We start from the raw sequence: 23,786 nt of genomic DNA on the forward strand, positions 1-23,786 counted from the left end.
AATGCTATAACGATAGCTGCTATACGCGTGAGGCTATTTCATGTCAAAATAGACTGCTCTGTTAATGTTTTGAGTAAATCTACGGATCAATATGGAAGGGAAACATAAGTAAGTAGTACCAATGCGTTAGATCAAACTTTAGTCAGTTCTGATCATTTTATTGGAGATCGTTTGAGAAACGCGATTGTTTACACTTTGCTGAGGCTCATGGGAGATTGCGAGCTGAGGCTCATAGGAAATTGCGGATGGCTAATGCTATAACGATAGCTGCTATACGCGCGAGGCTGTTTCATGTCAAAATAGGCTGCTCTGTTCATGTTTCGAGTAAATCTACGGATCGATATGGAAGGGAAACATAGGTAAGTAGTACCAATGCGTTAGATCGAACTTTAGTCAGTTCTGATCATTTTATAGGAGATCGTTTGAGAAACGCGATTGTTTACACTTTGCTGTGGCTCATGGGAGATTGCGAGCTGAGGCTCATAGGAAATTGCGGATGGCTAATGCTATAACGATAGCTGCTATACACGCGAGGCTATTTCATGTCAAAATAGGCTGCTTTGTTCATGTTTCGAGTAAATCTATGGATCGATATGGAAGGGAAACATAGGTAAGTAGTACCAATGCGTTAGATCGAACTTTAGTCAGTTCCAATCATTTTATAGGAGATCGTTTGAGAAACGCGATTGTTTACAGAGGGCTCGTTGGTTATTGGCTAGTGGGTGCATACCGCAACCCTAGTCAACCTCAGTTTGTTGCAGTAAAACTTCTATTTTATGCGCCTTATAGTCCGGTGCGCCTTATATATGGACAAAGTTTTAAAATGGGCCGTTCATTGAAGGTGCGCCTTATACCCCGGTGCGCCTAATAGGGCGCAAAATACGGTAATCTTTCTCGATTCTTCCACGGCCAAATCACAATTAATCTAAGAATCGGATATTTCCCCCACCTCTAATTGTTTGTGTGTGTATATAGTATCCGATGAAGCAAACTGTGTTGTCGGTCATAAATATGACTAATTACAATTACATTTTATGAATATTTATGCAGAAATACAGGTAATTATGTCACATACTTCTTGTCTGCTTTAAAGGGATTACTTTGCCAGAGACAAAATATATATAATAAGATAAACCTAACCTTACCTCTCTGACTACATTAGAAGGGATGGTGGCCTCACAGACTGCCGATTTTCCTCTGCCCTCTATCCAGTTGACTGCAGCTGGTTTCTTATCCGTACAGTAGTTCCCACTGACAGCCAAAACGTGCACCTCAGGAAAGTGCTGCTGAAGTTTGTTCAAAGCTTGCTCTGTACCCTGCAGCAGGACACAACACACTATGATCACAGGTACACCATTAATTTGCCATGCCTATTTTTCATGTCAGAATAAAATTTGATTGACACTGACATAATGACTCTCACAAAGTTCTTTGTTAATTACCTTTGAGATCATATTCATTCCCATTGCATCCCCTGTCTTAGCATGAAAACGAATGTACAGATTTCTTCCAGCCAGACCAACAAGAAGTTTCTGGAGCCGAGCAAACCTGCCACAACGTCAACCACAAATGTGCCTCATCATGGTAAACACTTCATGCGGACATGTACACTACATGTTAACAGGTGTGGTCGGTTTACCTGCTAGTGTTGTCAAAGGCTTCTCTGATTATCTGGAAACCATCTGTGCTCTCTAGCCAGGCTTTAACCTCAGCAGCCTGGCAAGCAGAAGGCAGCCTTACCACAGGTCCTCGTGTCATACTGTCAGCAAGTATGCGACTCCTGGCTCCACCTCCAAGCTACAGAAGTACAGAAGACATAGCCATTCAGACACTCACAAAATGCAAAAGTACTGTATTTTATGCACCATAAGGCACTCAATTTCAGGGGCTCTTCTGTACTTAATCGACACATAGGGTATACCGCATTATGGGTTATTTGCATGTCTCCATGACCCCTAGAGTTATGTCGGCTGGAGTATTGCACTCCTGGCAGGGTCACCCATGCCGAACAGGTCGAAGGGTAGAGACCAGACAAAGAGTGATTCCACTGGCCCTCCAGGTTGAGGGTTGGGCTGTGGGCTGATAACCCGCTCCCGGAAAAAAGCATTATTACAGACACCAGAAGCAGAGTGCACACAACAAATCAGGGGAACGCTGTAGCCAGTCCTGTAACCAGAGACACGATGACACACAGGGGCCAAAGCCAACAGGACGCCCTTGGGCCGAATAGACCACTGCTGCACCCGAAAAACACTATGAAGATTGGAAACTCGAATGTGCGAACACTATACGTAAGCGGCAACATCACACTAGCAGCTAGAGAAATGACCAACAGAGGAATGGACATCATGGGTATCAGCAAAACACACTGGACAGGACAAGGGAGAGTGGAACTGGCAGAAGGAGAACCCATCCTCTACTCAGGAAGAGACGACGACAACCACAGACAAGGCGTAGGTAACTCATGTCGAAGGCAGCAACAAGAGACCTGATTGACTGGACTCCAGTGAAAGAAGGAATCATTCAAGCCAGGTACCACTCCCAACACATTAAGTTAATGATTATACATATTTACTAGGGGTGTAACGATACATCGATACACATCGATTAATCGATATAATGCTCTACGATTTATTGGCATCGATGCTAAAGGTAAACATCGATTTATATCGCCGTGTTTGACCTCGGACATTAGACGCGACTTTATTTTGAAATCCAGTTCATTGTTGCTTGCTTCCTCTCTCCGGGAGCAGTGCGCCCGGCGTTGTTGTGTTGTGAGCAGAGCACGCACGTGAAAGGGGGAGGCGATAACTAGTACGCGGCTCCTGGGCTGGTGCTATGGCTAGTGTCCAAAGAGACGAGGAAATTTGCTCCCCTTTAGGCTTCAAGTCATTCGTTTGGAAGCACTATGGATTCCAAAGAAAAGATGGCTCAACGGACAAGACACGTGCAGTTTGTAAATCCTGCCACGCGGTGATCAAATATTCAGGGAGCACAAATCTCGCCGCACATTTAAAGAAAAAACACGACATCAAAGTTCAGTGTTAAAGTAAGCAATTTGTATACTACAATACTCTTGTAATTTCCTAAATAAAGAGTTTGCAGTACCTTGTTGATTTTGCGTATGAATTGTTATAAATCAGGATATTGTTCTATATTTTTTATTAAAAAAAAAAAAAATCGATCGTAGAGCACTATATCGCGATATATCGTGAATGAATCGCAGCAGGCTTTAAGATATCGGCAAATATCGTATCGTAGTTCTTTATATCGATATTATATCGTATCGTGACAAAACCCGCGATTTACACCCCTAATATTTACGCACCCACAGAAGATGCAGAAGAGCAAGCAAAAGACGAATTCTACACGAGACTGGAAGATGTACTAGATAGCAGAAACAAACATTACATGTTGATCGTAACAGGAGACATGAATGCCAAAGTAGGAGATGGACACCAAGATTACGGCAGGGTCATGGGCAAGCACAGACTCGGAACGCTGAATAACAAAGGAGAAAGGTTGTGCGAATTGTGTGAATGAATGAACTAGTCATAACACGTTTTGCTGTTTCCACATAAAGACATACACAAAGCAACGTGGGTATCTCCAGATGGGAAGACCAGGAATCACATTGATCACACACTCCTCAATAAACGATTTAGGAACTCAGTGAATGATACAAGAGTACCGTAATTTTCGGACTATAAGTCGCACCGGAGTATAAGTCGCACCAGCCATAAAATGCCCCAAAAAGTGAAAGACAAAAACATATATAAGTTGCTCCGGAGTATAAGTCGCATTTTGGGGGGCAATTTATTCGACAAAATCCAACACCAAGAACAGTCATGAACGAGCAACAACAGGCTAAACGATGCTAACGTGACATAAACACAAACTAAGAGCTGAGAACGGCCCTGACGTAAAATTCAGAGTTATTCAAAAAACTATTACATAAATAACACGTTAATAAAACCATCTGTGTCACTCCAATTCATTAAATCCATCAATCGTCCTTTGTCAACAATGCGTGCGCGCCGCTGACAGCTCTTGCACTTCAAAATATTTCACAGGCCCATATAACGATATATAAATTATATATCAAATAACTATTATACAAGCAATAATGTTATCAAACCATCTGTGCACTCTAAATCATTAAATCCATCGATCAAATTCCTCGTCCTTTGTCAACATCGCCGTGTGTGCGCCCTGACGTCAGCCTCGTCGTTATTCCACAGATCTACTGTATAACTATATTGTAGCGTTAACAAAGTTCAAGGAAAGACGTGGGTTTGGTAAACGGCTCTTTATTTAACAAAACAAACTTACAGGCGTCTGGCGGCGTGGACTTCCAGCCACGGAAGTGGAAGAGAGCTCCATAGAATAGGACCGGGCGTGCGTAAAAGCCATGACCGAGCCCCATCCACTGTCCTCGGACAGCCACCCGGCTGAGCGCCGGCCCTCGACTTCCATCCACGGAGGTGAAAGACAGCTCGGTAGAGTAGGACCGGGCGTGCGTAAAAGCATTGTCCGAGCCCCATCCACTGTCCCTGGACAGCCACCCGGCCGAGCACCGGCCCCCGACTTCAATCCACGGAAGTGAAACAGAGGTCCGTCGAGTCAATCTTTGTGCTTTATGTAAACAACGGCCGCGCTGCTGACGCGCGACCGCGACATTGCGCTGCTGACGTCAGCAGCGCGGCGCGAGGTCGCGGTCGCACGTCAGCAGGTTTGATAACAAATTCAAATTACAGTAATCCCTTGCTACATTGCGGTTCGTTTATCGCGGTTTCACTTTGTTTTTTTTTTGAAAATTTTTGAAAAAAAAACATATATAAGTCGCTCCTGAGTATAAGTCGCCCCCCCACCCAAACTATGAAAAAAAACGCGACTTATAGACCGAAAATTACGGTACACCGGTCTGCAGACATTGGAAGTGACCATTATCTTGTATGTACAACAATCAAGCTAAGACGAAGATGAAATGACAAAAAGAAAGGAGAAACACCAGAATCAAGTATGACATTGCAAAACTGAAGAACGAAAACATGTTAAAGACCTTCACTATCCGTCTAAGAAACAGGTATCAAGTACTGGAAGAGGAAGAGTGAGGAGGAACAGGAGATGAAGAGGTAGAGCGTGACTTCCAAGTAATGGAGAGGGCATACACAGAAGTAGCAGAGGCAGTATTGGGTACACCACGGAAAAAGAAGAAACCATGGATCAACAAGGAATCATGGAGCCTCGTAGAGCAAAGAGATGAAATAAATAAGAAGATCCTGGGAAAACATTCCGAAAGAAACAAGAAGCAGTTAAAAGAGAAGTATGCAGAGAAGAACAAAGAGGTGAAGAGAAGTATAAAAGCAGACAAAAAGAAATGGATGGAGGACATTGCAAGTGAAGCTGAAGCTGCTGCAAGAAAACAACACATGAAGACACTTTATGGACTAACAAAGACACTGTGCAACGAGAGACCCAGGCAGAGCACAGCAGTACTAGACAAGAATGGTAACCTCGTTAGTGAAAGGATGTGATTAAGATGAGATGGATGAAACACTTCAAAGAAGTGTTAAATAGAACAGAGCCGGAAAACCCAATACCTGAAGACACGTGAATTCAGCAACAGAGCTGAAAAGATCACGGTAAATTAACCCACACTAAGTGAAGTCAAAGAAGTAATAAAAAGACTGCAGAATGGCAAGGCAGCAGGAATTGACTCCATCACAGCCAAATTATCAAAAGCAGATGTAGAGTTTTCAGCAATGAAAGTACACCAACTGTTACAGAAAACATGGAAACATGAGAAGATTCCAACAAAGTGGAAGAGAGGACTAATCAAACTAGCAAAAAAGGGAAATCTCAAAGAATGCAAAAACTCAAGAGGCATAACCCTGCTCTGTAGTGGGAAAGATACTGGGCAGGATTATAGTAGATCGAATAAAGAATGGAATCGATTGCAGGCTGAGAAAGGAACAAGCAGGTTACAGGACAGGTAGGGGAACAACAGACCAAATCTTCATATTGAGAAACATAATCGAACAGGTAAATGAGTGGCAAGCAACACTATACTTCGTAGACTTTGAGAAAGCATTCGACTCTGTGCATCACGAAAGCCTGTGGATCATCATGACGAAGTATGGAATTTCGGAGAAGATTGTGAGAACTATTTTATAAAGACTTCCAGTGTGCAGTAGAAGACCAAGGGGAAGTATGTGAGTGGTTCAACATCAAAACCAGCGTAAAACAAGGATGCAATATGTCAGGATTCTTGTTTTTAATTGTAATAGACTGGATTACGAGAAGAACAGTTCAAGAGGGAGACAATGGAATTAGATGGACGCTGACATCAAAACTTGATGATTTGGACTTCGCAGATGATATAGCGTTACTCTCCTCTACAAAACACAATATGCAGAATAAAACAACCCGAATGGATGCAGAAGCCAAGTGAGTAGGACTCAAGATCAATACGCAAAAGACAAAAACAATGAGGATAAATGCAAATAAACAGGAACGAATCAAGATCAATGAGCAAGATATTGAGGATGTAGACCAGTTCACTTACTTGGGAGCAATAGTATGTAAAGAGGGAGGCGGTATGAAAGATCTGAAGAATAGGCTGTCAAAAGCAAGAGTGCCATTTATCAAACTTAAAAAGACCTGGAGCTCCAATGACATCTTAAGAAGAACCAAGTTAAAGCTTTATAAAGACGCTAGTAGTGCCAGTACTGCTGTATGGATGCAAAACGTGGAAAATGAATAAAGGGGACAGCAAGGCAATTGATGTGTTCCACAACCAATGCCTACGAAGAATATTCCGCATACATTGGCAAGACCGCATCAGCACTAAAGACCTACTAGAGAGAGCTGAAAGCGAGCCATTGAGTGAAGAAGTTAGGATGCGTAGATGGAAAATTATTGGACACATACTACGTACGGCAGGACCACAACAACGACTGCAACACAGCCTAGACCTGGGTACCAGAAGAAAAAAGAAGGAAAGGAAGACCGAAGACCACCTGGAGGCGTACTGTCGAGAAAGAAAGGAAAGAAGCAGGATGGAAGTCATGGTCTGAAGCAAGGACTGCAGCAGCTGACCGCGACAAGTGGAAGTGCTCTGTGAAGGCCTTATGTGCCACAAGGAACAAAGTGAATAGATAGATGGATGGATGGATGGATGGATGGATGGATGGATGGATGGATGGATGGATGGATGGATAGATGGATAGATGGATAGATGGATAGATAGATAGATAGATAGATAGATAGATAGATAGATAGATAGATAGATAGATAGATAGATAGATAGATAGATAGATAGATAGATAGATAGATAGATAGATAGATAGATAGATAGTCCTCAATATTCATACGCAAATCCATCAAAGTCCTCATCTTCTGTGTCCGAATTAAACAGTTGCTCTTCAGAAATGATCCCGGCTTTCTAGAAAGCTCTAATTGTGCCTCGTAAGCATGTCTCTTTGTGTGTGCCATTTCAGAGGCTCCTAATGCTGTTTGCTTTGCAAAAAACGATAGTATTTATTTACCAATGATGGCGGAAGCACATACTATACGTATTACGTATAGTCCTCTGATTGGTTTATCCCCCCCGATCTTCATAAAACATAATGTCCTCTGATTGGTTCATTGGGTCTACATATTACAGAATTATTATTGGAATTTGGTCCACACAAAAAATGCACCTTATTAAAAACCTTATTTGAGAAAATCGAAGTTTTAAGTGCGCCTTATGGTGCGAAAAATACGGTAATATTTGGCTAATACTTGGCTCTCTAGTATTCTTTCATGGTACCAAGAATAATGGTGTGAAGATATATCCTTTTATAAGCCTATACAGTATACAGTTATAAATTGTGACAAAAAAGTTCAAGAGTTGGTGTCACAGAACTTCAGCTTCCAAATTACAGCAATCCTCTATATCACAGGGTTTCTGATTCATACCAAATGGATTGACATTGTTACTTAATGGTGAAAAGTGGAACTACGAGACGTTTTACATGCAATAAATAAATCCGATTGATTAATTAATTACGCTCTAAAACAAAACGAAAAACCCACATTACATAGCACACGCGAGAATGAGAGAGCGAGCGAGCGAGAGAAAGCGAGTGTGAGAGAGTCACTCGAACTGATCCAGCACTCATTCAATGATGACAGCACGAATAACAAGCTGAGATTTGGGGTGCAAGTTCAGGCACTAAAATGGCTGAGAAAGTTCCAAATCGGTGACAGCTCCCTTTAGGACATATGCTATGTACTGTTTACATCTTCAAAACTACAAAACACAAAATTCACCGCAATTGCCCGACATCCCCGATTCGTGCTGGCCACAAGGCATCCCTCTGTTGTTGCCATGGGAACGTGGAACTGCTTCCCATCCAGATGTAGTGGCCCAGCCACGCCCACCGGCACAGGCATATATCCAATCACATTTTCACAGCAGGTGCCCATAACCTGGAGGACGCAGTCATAGCTTTGTTTAATATGCAGAAAAGATTATTTGTGTTTCCTTCATTTGAATCATCTTACCTTGGAGTAGTCATAATCTGTGAATGGCAAAGATGAGAGTGCAGAGGGAAAGGAAAGCTTTGCTGAAATCATCTGTCTCCGTATGGCCACACCTCTCTCAGGCCTCTCCATGACGGCCTCCAATTTGTAAGCTGGAATGTGTTTGGAGTTGACCAGCATTATCACCTCAGCATCACTCAGGAAACGGGGCCCTTGCTGCAAAACAAATGTCACGCTGTGTCATGGATCTGTTTGAGATCAGATGACAATTGTTGTACGGTTGAAACATCATAAACAGTTTTTACATCTAGAATAGTCCATTTGTCAATTACAGTTCAGTTTTAACTAATTACTATGCATGTGCACTTAAACTTTGAGAACATTTGGTTTTCAAATATTTATTTACATACTGTATTTTTCGGACTATAAATTGCGTTTTCTTCATAATTTGGGTGGGGGGCGACTTATACTGAGGAGCGATTTATGTATGTGAATTTTTTCACATATTTTCAAAAAAAAAAAAAGAAAAAGTGAAACCACGATAAACGAACCACAATGTAGCAAGGGATTACTGTAATTTGAATTTCAAGTGACGTCAGCGGCACGGCGGTTGTTTAAATAAAGGACAAATATTCGATCACGGGATGACGAAGGGCCCCACTACTACCGGCATCATGAGCGGCTTTGTTTGTGACACGAAGGACGAAGAGTTTGAAGGATTTAATGATTTGGAGTGACACAGAAGGTTTGAAAATCTATTATGGCTTTTACGCACGCCCGGTCCTACTCGACGGATCTCTCTTTCACATCCGTGGATGGAAGTAGGGGCCCGCGCTTGGCCGGGTGGCTGTCCGGGGACGGTGGATGGCGCTCGGACATGGCTTTTACGCACGCCCGGCCCTACTCACAGAGCTCTCTTTCACCTCCGTGGATGGGAGTCGGGGGCCGACAATCGGCCGGGTGGCTGTCCGGGGACGGTGGATGGGGCTCGGAAATGGCTTTTACGCACCCGCCGTCCTATTCTATGGAGCTCTCTTCCACCTCCGTGGCTGGAAGTGCCACCTCCGGGGATGGAAGTCCATGCCGCCACACGCCTGGAAGTTTGTTTTGTTAAATTAAGAGCCGTTTACAGAACCCATGTCTTTCCTTGTACTTTGTTAACGCTACAATACACATATACACACACATACATATACATATACCGTTTTTTTCCGTGTATAGTGCGCCCCCATGTATAGTACGCACCCCTAACAATGGCATGCTGATGCTGGAAAAAAGCTTGTACCCATGTATAATACGCACCCAATTTTTATGAATTTTTTTTAATTTTCTTTTTAATTTTTTTTTTTTTTTTTTTTTTAAGTCCCAAAGATCGTCACACACGCAGGGAGGCAATGGGTCCCATTTTTAAAGTCTTTGGTATGGTCTTAACTAGGCTGGATGTCATTTTTTTTGTTGGCGTTGATTTCTCCGACTGCCCCTAAACGCACCACCGCGCTCCGTGCGCGCATGGGCTGCGGACGTGAAAAAGGCGGCTCTGTATGGGAGAGACGTTGAAGAGGAATAAAAACAACCTTGGAAACCAAAACTTGCCCCTCGTCGTGACTCGGAGCCGCAACAAATGTTTCGGATTTGTGTAGGGTACATTGTGAGACAGCAAACGAGCAGGTGATCGAGCAAGCCTTGTCTGATACGAGAGCATTGCGATCGCATGGAGCGTGTTTGAAGTGAACAGCAGAGAAGAAAGGAACAAGGCAAAGTGTTGTGAAATAAAATATTACCTGTAATACGCATTTTGTTATTTGCTGATTGAAACTGCTAATTAAACTGTGAATTGAAACTAATAGGTGGAGAACTGAACTCTCGCTCTTTATATAGCTGACGTGTCTTGCGCAACCGTTCTGCGCATCTGTAATGGCGGCCTCCGTATGACGTCCGGTCCGCGATGGAGATTAAAAAACAAACAATATTTGACAATAACACACCATCGAGGATTGCACCATCGCATCAAACGATGTGTCGTCAATTATGAATTTTACTAAGTGTGTTGGGCAGGATGGCTGAATGCGATGCGCGATTGACAACAAACAAGAAGAAAGGTGAGTTTTATTTCGGGGGAGATTTGTCATGTCTCGTCCCCAGTTTTGCTATGTGTCTAGGTTGCCATAGTTTCTGTTCGTGTCACCCCGCTCTTCCTGTGTCACCTCAATCGATGTAACGTGTTTTGTATTTAAGTCCTGTCTGCCCCTCGCTCACCGTTGGATCATTGCATGTGTTACTGTCATTCTGTTCCTGTCTTTGGTAATGTCACCCTGTCTTTTTGTTCCACGACTTTGTCGGTCAGTCCTGTTGTTGGTTTTGTTGTACCATGACTTTATTTAAAAAAAAAAAAAAAAAAAAAAAAAAAAAAAAAAAATTAAAATTTTTTTTCTTTGTACCCATGTATAATACGCACCCCAGATTTTAGGACAATAAATTAGTAAAATATTGCGCACTATACACGGAAAAAAACGGTACACACACACACACACACACACACACACACACATATATATATATATACACACACACACAGACACACACACACACACATACCGTAATTTTCGGACTATAAGTCGCTCCGGTTTAAGTCGCACCAGCCATAAAATGCCCAAAAATGTGAAAAAAAACATATATAAGTCGCTCCGGAGTATAAGTCGCATTTTGGGGGGCAATTTATTCGACAAAATCCAACACCAAGAACAGACATGAACGAGCAACAACAGGTTAAACGATACAGTATGCTAACGTGACAAACACAAACGAGGAGCTGAGAACGGGCCTGACCTAACATTCAGTTATTTAAAAAAAACTATTACATAAATAACACGTTTATAAAACCATCTGTGTCACTCCAATTCATTAAATCCATTGATCGTCCTTTGTCATCAATGCCGTGTGCCGCGTCGCAGTTCAAATTATTCCACAGGCCCATACAATGATATATAAACTATATTTTAAATAACTATCACATAAAAGACAATACCAAACCATTTGTGTCACTCCAAATCATTAAATCCATCGATCAAATTTCTCGTCTTTTATCGCTCGTCCTTTGTCAACAATGCCGTGTGTCGCGCCGCAGTTCAAATTATTCCACAGGCCCATACAACGATATATTAACTATATTTTAAATAACTATCACATAAAAACCAATATTATTAAACCATTTGTGTCACTCCAAATCATTAAATCCATCGATCAAATTTCTCGTCCTTTATGTCATCCTGGTGACAGAAGACATGTCCAGAGGATATGGCGCTTTAAAGTGTTAATTACTTTAATTGATTTTTTTCTCTCTATTTTTCATGTTTTGAATATGTTCAAGATAAAGATATCAAAGCATGTGAAGTGATCAGCTGTACTAAAAATAACATGTGAAGTGGTCAACTATACTTGTAAGTAGGTGATGTGTTAAAATTTGTGAAAAAAAACATATATAAGTCGCTCTTGAGTATAAGTCGCCCCCCCACCCAAACTATGAAAAAAAAACCACGATTTATAGTTACGGTACATATATACCGTATTTTCCGCACTATTAGGCGCACCTAAAAACTTACATTTTACTAAAAAAACACAGTGCGGCTTATAATGCAGAGTGCCTTATATATGGATCAATTGATAAATTTGTTGATCCATACTGGTTGTACACAGTGCTCTGCCAAATGTTTCAGTACGTTTTAGTACGACTAGTAAATTACAAGGTCGCATCGCTTCCCAACATTACGGCAACTGTAGTCAGGGGGCGTCACCGAATAGCTGTTGTACCCGCGAGGCTATTTCATTTCAAAATAGGCTGCTCCGTTAATGTTTCGAGTAAATTTACGGATCGATATGGAAGGGAAACATAGGTAAGCAGTACAAATGTGTTAGATCGAACTTTAGTCAGTTCCGATCATTTTATAGGAGATCGTTTGAGAAACGTGATTGTTTACACTTTGCTGAGGCTCATGGGAGATTGCGAGCTGAGGCTCATGGGAATTTGCGGATGGCTAATGCTATAACGATAGCTTCTATACGCACCAGGCTATTTCATGTCAAAATAGGCTGCTCTGTTAATGTTTCGAGTAAATCTACGGATCGATATGGAAGGAAAACATAGGTAAGTAGTACCAATGTGTTAGATCGAACTTCAGTCAGTTCCGATCATTTTATAGGAGATCGTTTGAGAAACGCGATTGTTTACACTTTGCTGAGGCTCATGGGAGAATGCGAGCTGAGGCTCATGGGAATTTGCAGATGGCTAATGCTATAACAATAGCTGCTATACGCACCAGGCTATTTCATGTCAAAATAGGCTGCTCTGTTAATGTTTCGAGTAAATCTACGGATCGATATGGAAGGGAAACATAGGTAAGTAGTACCAATGCGATAGATCGAACTTTAGTCAGTTCCGATCATTTTATAGGAGATCGTTTGAGAAACGCGATTGTTTACACTTTGCTGAGGCTCATGGGAGATTGCGAGCTGAGGCTCATGGGAATTTGCGGATGGCTAATGCTATAACGATAGCTGCTATACGCACCAGGCTATTTCACGTCAAAATAGGCTGCTCTGTTAATGTTTCGAGTAAATCTACGGATCGATATGGAAGGGAAACATAGGTAAGTAGTACCAGTGCGTTAGATCGAACTTTAGTCAGTTCCGATCATTTTATAGGAGATCGTTTGAGAAACGCCATTGTTTACAGAGTGCTCGTTGGTTATTGGCTAGTGGATGCATACTGCAACCCTAGTCAACCTCAGTTTGTTGCAGTATAGCTTCTATTTTATGCGCCTTATAATCCAGTGCGCCTTATATATGGACAACGTTTTAAAATGGGCCGTTAATTGAAGGTGCGCTTTATAATACTAATAGTGCGAAAAATACGGTATATACGTATATTTATATAAAATATATTATTTTGCTTCATTATTTTCTTGTTCTTTTCTTGTTCTTTCAAGTTGTTTTAAGTTGAGTTTAAGTTGAGTTTTCAATGTTTCATGGAATTTTCATTATCACATCCATTTGATATGGCAGGAATTATGATACTTGAGGTCCTTGGTTGACCCTAGGGAGTACCAAAACTAAGTAGAGGTGTCTTACCACTGGATTGTTGAGAATGGACACACATTCAAAAAGGTCTCTTGGCTTCAAGGGGAGATGTGGCTCAGTGATTTCAGATTTGATGTCTTTTTCTCCTTCACCAAGAATGGAGACATTACTTGACCCAAAATCATTAACAGGATCAACCAGGGGCCGGATGACATCATCTAAAGAAACAATGACAAAAAGTTAACAGAGTTAGAAGCTGTGATGTAGGAATAAAAGTGCTATTATAAATCATCCATCCATCCATCCATCCATCCATCCATCCATCCATCCATCTTCTTCCGCTTATCCGGGGTCGGGTCGCGGGGGCAGCAGCTTCAGGAGGGACTCCCAGACTTCCCTCTCCCCGCCACTTCATCTAGCTCATCCCGGGAGATCCCAAGGCGTTCCCAGGCCAGCTGAGAGACATAGTCTCTCCAGCGCGTCTTGGGTCGTCCCCGGGGTCTCCTACCGGTGGGACATGCCCGGAACACCTCCCCAGGGAGGCGTCCAGGAGGCATCCTGATGAGATGTCCGAGCCACCTCATCTGGCTCCTCTCAACGTGGAAGAGTAGCGACTCTACTCCGAGTCTCTCCCGGATGACCGAACTCCTCACCCTATCTCTAAGGGAGAGCCCGGACATCCTGTGGAGAAAACTCATTTCGGCCGCTTGTATCCGGGATCTCGTTCTTTCGGTCACGACCCATAGCTCGTGACCATAGGTGAGGGTAGGAGCGTAAATTGAGAGCTTTGCCTTTTGGCTCTCTCTTTACCACGACGGACCGGTACAGAGTCCGCATTACTGCCGACGCTGCACCGATCCGCCTGTCGATCTCGCGCTTCATCCTCCCCTCACTCGTGAACAAGACCCCAAGATACTTAAACTCCTCCACTTGGGGCAAGATCTCATCCCCGATCCGGAGCGGGCATTCCACCCTTTTCCGATCGAGGACCATGGACTCGGATTTGGAGGTGTTGACCCTCATCCCGACCGCTTCACACTTGGCTGCGAACCGCTCCAGTGAGAGCTGGAGATCACGGCCTGAGGAAGCCAACAGCACCACGTCGTCTGCAAAAAGCAGAGACGCGATGCTGAGGTCCCCAAACCGGACACCCTCAACGCCTCGGCTGCGCTTAGAAATTCTGTCCATAAAAATTATGAACACAATCGGTGACAAAGGGCAGCCTTGGCCGAGTCCAACCCTCACTGGGAACGAATCCGACTTACTGCCGGAAATGCGGACCAAACTCTGGCATCAGTGATACAGGGACCGAACCGCCCTTATCAGTTGGCTCGGTACCCCGTACTTCCGAAGCACCCCCCACAGAACCTCCCGAGGGACACGGTCGAACGCCTTCTCCAAGTCCACAAAACACATGTGGACTGGTTGGGCGAACTCCCATGCACCCTCGAGGATCCTGCTGAGGGTGAAGAGCTGGTCCACTGTTCCACGGCCAGGACGAAAGCCACACTGTTCCTCCTGAATCCGAGGTTCGACCTCCCGACGGACCCTCCTCTCCAGCACCCCTGAATAGACCTTACCAGGGAGGCTGAGGAGTGTAATTCCCCTGTAACTGGAACACACCCTCCGGTCCCCCTTCTTAAAGAGGGGAACCACCACCCCAGTCTGCCAATCCAGAGGCACTGTCCCCGATGTCCACGCGATGTTGTAGAGACGTGTCAGCCATGACAGCCCCACAACATCCAGAGCCCTTAAAATATCCGGGCAGATCTCATCCACCCTCGGGGCCTTGCCACCGAGGAGTTTTTTAACTACCTCAGTGACTTCGACCCCAGAGATTGGAGAGTCCACTCAATGTCCCCCGCCTCCCCCGGGACATGGGAAAATAGTTGAAGCTCTTCCTGACAGGGGATTCCGCCAGACGTTCCCAGCAGACCCTCACAGAACGTTTGGGTCTGCCAGGTTGGAGCGGCATCTTCCCTCACCATCGGAGCCAACCCACTACCAGGTGGTGATCAGTTGTCAGCTCCGCAACTCTCTTCGCCCGAGTGTCCAAAACATGCGCCCGCAAATCCGATGACATGACCACAAAGTCGATCATCAAACTGCGGCCTAGGGTGTCCTGGTGCCAAGTGCACACATGGACACCCTTATGATGGAGTCCCCAGAAGGAGTGCTCTCCAGCACTTCCTCCTGGGACTCCAAGAAGGGTGGGTACTCTGAGCTGCCGTTTGGTGCATAGACACAAACAACAGTCAGGACCCGTTCCCCCACCCGAAGGCGGAGGGAGGCTACCCTCTCGTTCACCGGGGTGAACCCCAATGTGCAGGCGCCCAGCCGGGGAGCAATAAGTATACCCACACCTGCTCGACGCCTCTCACCGTGGGCAACTCCAGAGTGGAAGAGAGTCCAGCCCCTCTCGAGAGGGATTGTACCGGGACCTAAACTGTGCGTGGAGGCAAGTCCGACTATATCTAGTCGGAACCTCTCTGCCTCGCACACCAGCTCGGGCTCCTTTCCAGCCAGAGAAGTGACATTCCATGTCCCAAGAGCCAGCTTCTGCAGCCGGGGATCAGACCGCCAAGGTCCCTGCCTTAGGCCGCCGCCCAGCTTGCACTGCACCCGACCCCTTTGGCCCCTCCCACAGGTGGTGAGCCCATGGGAAGGGGGACCCACGTTTTCTTTTCGGGCTGTGCCTAGGACCCGTTTGCCATGGGTGACCCTACCAGGGGCATGAAGCCCCAGACAACATGGCTCCTAGGATCATAGGGGCACGCAAACCCCTCCACCACGATAAGGTGACGACTCACGGAGGGTTTTTACTCGCGGTTTTATAAATCATACTAAACTATTAACAATTATACAAACAGAATGTACATTGATGTCATATTGCTTTGCATACTATTAAAAACAATATTATTGACATTAAGTCAAAGTCAAAGTCAAAGTCAGCTTTATTGTCAATCCCTTCATATGTCAAGACACACAAAGAAACCGCAATTCCGTTTCCTCCATCCCACGGTGACGAGACACAGTACACGATAAACATACAAGTAGACGACACAAAATAAAAACAAGAAGGCACAAACAATAAATAATAAATAAATAAAATGAGTGATGAATAAATAATAAACAAATAACCCAATAAATAAGAGGAGCAAAACTGAGCCAGTGTGCGTACAGCAGACAGTAAGCATAGCGCAAAGTACAGGACGCTATGCAGAAAGGGGGGGCGAGTTCAGGTTCCTAACAGCCCGGAGTATGAAGCTGTTGGAGAGTCTGGTGGTGCGGGAGCGCAGGCTCCTGTACCTCTTCCCAGAGGGCAGAAGCTCAAACAAAGAGTGAACTGGGTGATTCACATCACACACAATCGTGGTCGCCTTGCGGGTGAGATGGGAGGTGTAAATGTCCTTCAAGGAGGGGAGCGAAGTACCAATAATCTTACCAGCCGTGTTCACTATGCGCTGCAGGGCCTTCAAGTTGTAGTCAGTGCAGCCGCCACCCCAAACAGCAATACAGCTGGAGAGGACGCTCTCAATGGTGCCGCGGTAAAATGTAGTCATGACGGCCGGAGGTGCGCTCGCTCGCCTGAGTTTCCGCAGGAAGTACAGGCGGCGCTGGGCTTTCTTCGCCAGTGATGCGGTGTTGGTGGACCAGGAGAGATCCTCACTGATGTGCACCCCCAGGAACTTGGTGCTGCTCACTCTCTCCACCACAGCACCGTCGATGGTCAGCGGCAGGTGTTGGGTGTGACCCTTCCGGAAGTCCACAACAATCTCCTTGGTCTTGTCGACGTTTAGCAGGAGGTTGTTGTCCCTGCACCACGTGGTCAGAAGGTCAACCTCCAGCCTGTATTGAGTCTCGTCTCCCTTGGTGATGAGACCCACCAGAGTCGTGTCGTCAGCAAACTTCACTATGCGGTTGTCGCTGTAGGTTGCAGTGCAGTCATGCGTCAGGAGGGTGAAGAGCAGTGGACTGAGCACGCAGCCTTGGGGGGCCTCCGTGCTCAGCGTGATGCTGGCGGAGATTTTGTGGCCAACACGTACCACCTGTGGCCTCTGACAGAGTAACCAGTTGCAGAGGTAGGTACTGAGGCCCAGCGTGTCAAGTTTGCTGATGAGGCGTTGTGGCACAATGGTGTTGAAGGCAGAACTGAAGTCCACAAACAGCGATCTCACATACGAGTCCCTTCTCTCCAGGTGGGTGAGGGCCGAGTGGAGGGCAGAGCAGATGGCATCCTCAGAGGACCGTTTGGCTCGGTACGCAAACTGGAAGGGGTCAATGGTGGGGGGGAGAACGGATCGGAGGTGCTCCATGACAAGCCGCTCAAAGCACTTCATGATGATGGGCGTAAGTGCCACGGGGCGGTAGTCATTGAAGCAGGACGGAGCAGGTTTCTTCGGCACAGGTACGATGGTGGCAGCTTTGAAACACGAAGGGACGATGGCCTGCTGCAGGGAAGTGTTAAAGATGTCCGTGAAGACACCCGTAAGCTCACCAGCGCAGTCCTTCAGCGCTCGACCCGGGATGTTGTCAGGGCCCGCCGCCTTATGGATGTTGATGGCGGCAAGCCAAAAATAGTGAGTTTTTAAAATAAATTAACTTTGAAAAATAAACACATTCTATATACCCCCTCTTTAACTTGAACATATACATAAAGTTGGACATGATTAAACTGTGTTAAACACATGCTCTAAATATTTATATAACAGGCTGTAGAAACAAATAAGAAATAATCATTTAACGAACTAGAATTGAAGGTATCAAATAGTTTGGTATTTGGATATCCTACTAAAAATTGTAAAAAGTAAAATAAGACAAAAATAGAGACAAAAAATAAAAGATATATACCAAAATAAGTGTTTTTGTCTTTGTTTTTACATCAAAAATCCTATTTTGCACCTCATTGTTGCATATTAAAATAGCAAAATCGAGACTCAAATGCCGACTGTCAAAAGTAGTGATGTGTACTGGAAGCCGTTCTCATATTCATTTGAAAGAGCCAACACATGATTGCCGATTACTAATTGTCAATTAGACACTGACTGCACGAGCCAAAGTTGCGCAGGAGGCAATCAGAGAGAGATAATGGTAAGAAGGAATAGTAAATTAAATGAGAGACAGCGGTAAAAGGCATATCTGGACACACGGATCACCCTTTCAAGGCAGATGCACTTCTTTTCTTACTCATTACCAATTATTGCCGCAGCTATGGAATATTTTGACATTTTGGTAATTTAGGTTTAATAAACTGCCTTTGAAAAGTAATGAGACACCTCTCACCAGCCTGTATGGCACACTTGAGCATTGCTTGTGCTAATGTTGTGGGAAGCTCGCGCTGGACCCACCACTAAACCTGGCAACAGACACCGTACAATAATGTCAGCGAAATTTAGTTGTTGTTGTTTTTTTTGCGGTACGTTGCTCAGGGACATTTTGACATGGTCACAATGGTCAAACCCCTAATCAATGTATTGGGAGAAGATCAGTCTACCACTGAGCCAATCCGCCAAGGTTCCTTAAATATAATGTTAATTCATTATATTGTCATTTTTGAGTTTTAAATAAAAGCCTTGGTTCAGTTCCCTAGGATTAACTTGCAAAAAAAGTTTCACATTTTTCTCTGACCCTTGAATATTTTCTACTTGGTATAAAACAGAAGACGTCCGTCTGTCCGTCCGTCCATCCATCCATCTATCCAGTACATCCAGTACATCCAGTACATCCAGTACATCCATACATACATACACAAACAAACAAACAAACAAACTGGGATGGTCAATTGACTCCAATTGAGCACAGGCATACCTATAGGTTCCTTGTTGGATCTTATGGTAGGAGGAAGACACGCGGTGGGTGCATGGTGTTGGGTAAGATCAACCTCCTTCCGGCAGCAACTCTCCATGTCCTGTCGTGGAGCCAGGGACATAGTAATGGAGTTCCTTATTGATAGGGTAGACTCCATCTCCACTTGCTCAAAGAAGATGTACTTGATGGCCAGAAGCAGAGCCAAGGACAGGCAGATCACCTGCTCAATATCCATGGTGATCATTCTGTCGAAGAACATTGGTTCATAAATGTAGACTAATTGGATTCTCAGATACATAACAATGCAGGTGCAAATAATTTCTGGTCTCTAGATTGCCGGTCTGCAAGACAATTTGCAATACGATCTTTTCAAAAAAATAAAACAGCATACCTGTAGCTACAAATTAGGAAAGACTACCCCAACATAAGCCATCTAAGTATTTTTTTATGATAAAGCGTATCTCCTGACCTCCCACATTGATGTCTTGATGGAGAAAGGACTGATCATGTAATATTTGATAAATATCTGGTGTTTCTATTTTTGTGTCTCGTCTTGTATTGACCACAATACTCCTCCTAGTTCATTTTATTGTATGGCGATTTGTGCTAGCCACAAGACATCCCTTTGTCATTGGCATGGGAACTTTGAACTGCTAACCATTAATGTCGACTTTGTTAATTTTGATGGCTGCCAGTAAGTTATAAAAATGCACATCCTTTTCAATTAATACCGTATTTTCTGCACCATAAGGCGCACTTATTTAATTTTCTCAAAAAAGTAAGTTGCGCCTTTCGTGTGGACCAAATTCCAAAATCTGTAAAGTTGTTTTGTGTGGCTTCCGTAATATACAGGCGTAATATGAAGACCTGATGAACCAATCAGAGGACATTATGTTTTACGTAGATTGGGCCAAACAAAAATCAATCAGAGGACTGGATGTAACACGTAGAGGTGTACGTACCTCCGCCGCCATTGGTAAATAAATACTATCGCGTAATATACAAGCACCTGATGAACCAATCAGAGGACATTACGTTTTACGTACATCAGGGCGGTAAACTAGTCAGAGGACTGGATGTAGAGGAGAACGTATCTTTGCCGCCATCGGTCAATAAATACTATCGTTTGTGCAAAGTACGTACCTCTATTGCCATTGATAAATAAATACTACCGTTTGTGCAAATCTGTAAAGTTGTTTTATGTGGCTTCTGCCACACAAACGTAATAAATAGGCGTGATATGTAGACCCGATGAACCAATAAGAGGACATCACATTTGACATAGATCAAGGGCGGTAAACCAATCATAGGATTTCACGTAACACGTAGAGTAGCCATTGATAAATAAATACAATCGTTTGTGCAAAGAAAACAGCATTAGGACCCTCTAAAATGACAGACAGAGACTTGCTTATGAGGCACAATTAGATCTTTCTGGAAAGCCAGGATCATTGCAGAAGAGCAACGTAACAACAATGAGACAATGACGAGAGGGAACTTGGCATGTTTAGGGGCGAATTTGCCCAACTGTTTAATTTGTATACAAAAGATGAGGACTTGGACGGATTTAGGTATGAATATCGATTAACAATAATGTGAGTACAATAGAGTACAGGGTTAAACAGTAGAATAAAGTAGAACCGAACTCATTGTGTTACTCCCGTGACTTTTTTTTGTTTACCGTGAATCATGCGCCCTATAATGCCCTATGTGTGGGTTAAATACAAAATAGACCCCGCAATTGAGTCTGTGCCTTTTAACCCAAAGCGCCTTGTGGTGAGGAAAATATGGTAACTAAAAAACACTTAGTTTTCACTGAACCTTGTTAGGGTTTGCAGAATATCTTCATCGTATGATTATGTTGGAATATAACTTGTAATAATTTAACTAGGTTGTCCTGTCTAGACAAAATTAGTTTACCAAAGTGCTAAGATCTTTTCAACTTATTGACTAGCTGCAGAGGAAGCAATCAAAGTTGCTTTGTTTACAGAACGTCGTAAAAGGTCCCCTGCTATGCTTTGATCAGTAGGGGACTGTCTTCACCTTATCCTGTGTGTTCCCACACCCCCACTTTCACCCCACTCGGTTTCTCTCAATAAATAAGCACCTGACGAGGCCTGAGTCAGACTTCATTCGACCATCGCTGTAAGCACAGCGACGAGTGAACTCTCCGCCTGCAGGTGTCTAAAATGACTAACTTGTCTCCAGTGTGGTCCTTGCAAAATAAGTTAGAGTGAGCACCACCCTAACAAACCTTCTCTCTCCCAGGGAGCATGCGCTGAGGTGCTGAAGTAGGCTACGGCAGCACTGATCGGATGGATGGGACTAAAAACAATGTGTTTATCATCACTCATTCATGTCTTTTGCATGCAGATTGCATGTAGCTCCTCCTCATAGCTCCTTTCACAAACATAAACCAGACCAAATATTACATTTATCTGTATTTTGGTCTTGCTGTGGCTCTGAAACTGAGCACCTCACACAGCAGTCCCATCATCATAAGAGGCTTGATGTCTTGTTATTGATGCGACGATTTATTTGTGGTCGTTAAGACTGTGATTGAGTCAAATGCAAATGACTAATTAGTGAGCCATGGGTAGGATGTTTTTTTGACAACAATTTGAAAACATTTTTTGAAATTGATTTACTCCTGATGTGTTGTTTGACAGAAGCTGGAATGTTGATGTCCACTTACCTGGTGAGGTAAAAATGACACAGAGGTATCTCTGGTTCAATCCTCCTGGGGGACAGGTGTTCTTCATCAAAGGTACTCAGTGGAATTCCCATTGCATCATTGAACAATAGGGGCTCAGCAATCCACCGACTGTGAGCATGAACCATAACAAGGCCCAGAGACTGCAGACAAAGCAAGATACATAACTCATCAAGCACGTTCTGACCAAAAACAACACAATGAACAGACTGAAAAAAATACTAGTATTACCATTATCATTTTTACTCTTTGGGTGACAGGATTTGGTTTGTTATCCTGCTCTTCCTCCATCACCTGAGAGAGCTGGCTCAGCTGCCAAATCGGATGGCCTTCCTGACTCTCACGAGACAGCTTCAGGAAAAAAACAGGCATCATAAATACAATTCCAAACACTTTGACTGCATGGAAAGATAAACTAAATTCTTACCTCCAGCACAAGTGACACACATGCAGGGAAGAATGTCATGAAGACAAAATAGTTGGCTAAAATAGACATGCAGCCAAAGCAGCACATTATTTCTAACTGTCGAACACCTGAAATATACAAAATTACAAGGCAATTTATAATTGCATTTTGGAAGCTTGACATCCGAATAATTTACACTCATAGAATAAACAACTTTCTTGGGTGTTTTAATGATTATGCGTGTAATATTACACAGACGGGAAGCTTTGCTCAGCTAAGTTGGCTGGAGAGGCTTTAACGCGCACTGCCCTCACAATTGAGTGGAAGACACTTTGCCCCAAGTGGCAATGGGGCGTACTGTGAAGATTAAGCTTGTCCAGTGTGAATTTGCTAAAACAGAAACTAATTTTAACCTGTGTTGTTTTTACCTCTGGCACCAACGAGCAGCACCGGCTCATCGCCAGTAATATATAAAACAGAGGCCGCAGCAACGACTGTCAATGCGAAAGTGGTTTAAAGTGTACTCGTGGATGTCACACGGAGCGCGTGTCATCGGTGACAGATTGACAGACCTTTTTTTCAATATTGACACTGCAAAATTGCAAGGATAACTCAGATTCGTTAAAATTGGGTAGAGTAGACAACACAGCATGCTGAACGAGCAAGCAAGCGGCGGCACTGCGACGGCGGGGCCTACGAGCTTGCAGCAGTTGGGTATTTTATTTTTTTCGGGTGGCGGCTTTCCAATGACAGAGTGATGAACGTTTCATCAATATTGGTGCTGCAAAATTGGGATGATTCGTCAGAAATGGGTGTTGTCCACTGTCCGGGAAATATGGATTATGTTGACATCTCAAACCGAATAAGGAAGCAGGTGCCGCAGCGGTGGCGAGGACCTTGCTCGGTGGCCTGCCTGGCGTACAGTTAACCTTTTCTCCCCATAAGACGGCTTATTAAAGTCGCCTACTGAAAATATTTGTCACCTAGTGAAAAAGAAAATGATTTCCATCTATAGGAAAGCAATATGGCTATCCACTCAATAGCAGGTGCTGAGCCCTGTCAATGATACGACGTCACCTAGTTCCAACCTAATGCCGTCCATTTAAGAGCAGGGGATTGACCAAACTTCACATTGTTATTCCCTTTCCCCAGCAAGACCTCAACGTAGGAGCTCTGGGGGTTCACTTTAACACTGGTTCCGGGGGCACTAAATGTTTTTAATTTCGAGGCATGCATTTTTGTTTTGAGCAATTT

The 23,786-nt window shown here is 43.9% G+C and overlaps 1 protein-coding gene across 1 annotated transcript in view; it reads right to left on the reverse strand.

Annotated features, from left to right (window-relative positions):
- The window catches only part of hmgcra (3-hydroxy-3-methylglutaryl-CoA reductase a), a 47,405-nt gene that overhangs the window by 14,365 nt on the left and 9,254 nt on the right, over window positions 1-23,786 (reverse strand). The window contains exons 7-16 of the mRNA XM_061279333.1: window positions 22,554-22,660; window positions 22,358-22,477; window positions 22,109-22,269; window positions 19,414-19,658; window positions 13,657-13,823; window positions 8,554-8,748; window positions 8,320-8,478; window positions 1,640-1,797; window positions 1,443-1,548; window positions 1,146-1,316 (exon numbers count right to left, since the gene is read on the reverse strand). Coding sequence (XP_061135317.1) covers window positions 1,146-1,316; window positions 1,443-1,548; window positions 1,640-1,797; window positions 8,320-8,478; window positions 8,554-8,748; window positions 13,657-13,823; window positions 19,414-19,658; window positions 22,109-22,269; window positions 22,358-22,477; window positions 22,554-22,660 — 1,589 coding nt within the window. The remainder of the gene's footprint in view (window positions 1-1,145; window positions 1,317-1,442; window positions 1,549-1,639; window positions 1,798-8,319; window positions 8,479-8,553; window positions 8,749-13,656; window positions 13,824-19,413; window positions 19,659-22,108; window positions 22,270-22,357; window positions 22,478-22,553; window positions 22,661-23,786) is intronic.

The sequence above is a fragment of the Syngnathus typhle genome, linkage group LG5 (genome assembly GCF_033458585.1).
Source record: "Syngnathus typhle isolate RoL2023-S1 ecotype Sweden linkage group LG5, RoL_Styp_1.0, whole genome shotgun sequence".
Taxonomy (NCBI): domain Eukaryota; kingdom Metazoa; phylum Chordata; class Actinopteri; order Syngnathiformes; family Syngnathidae; genus Syngnathus; species Syngnathus typhle.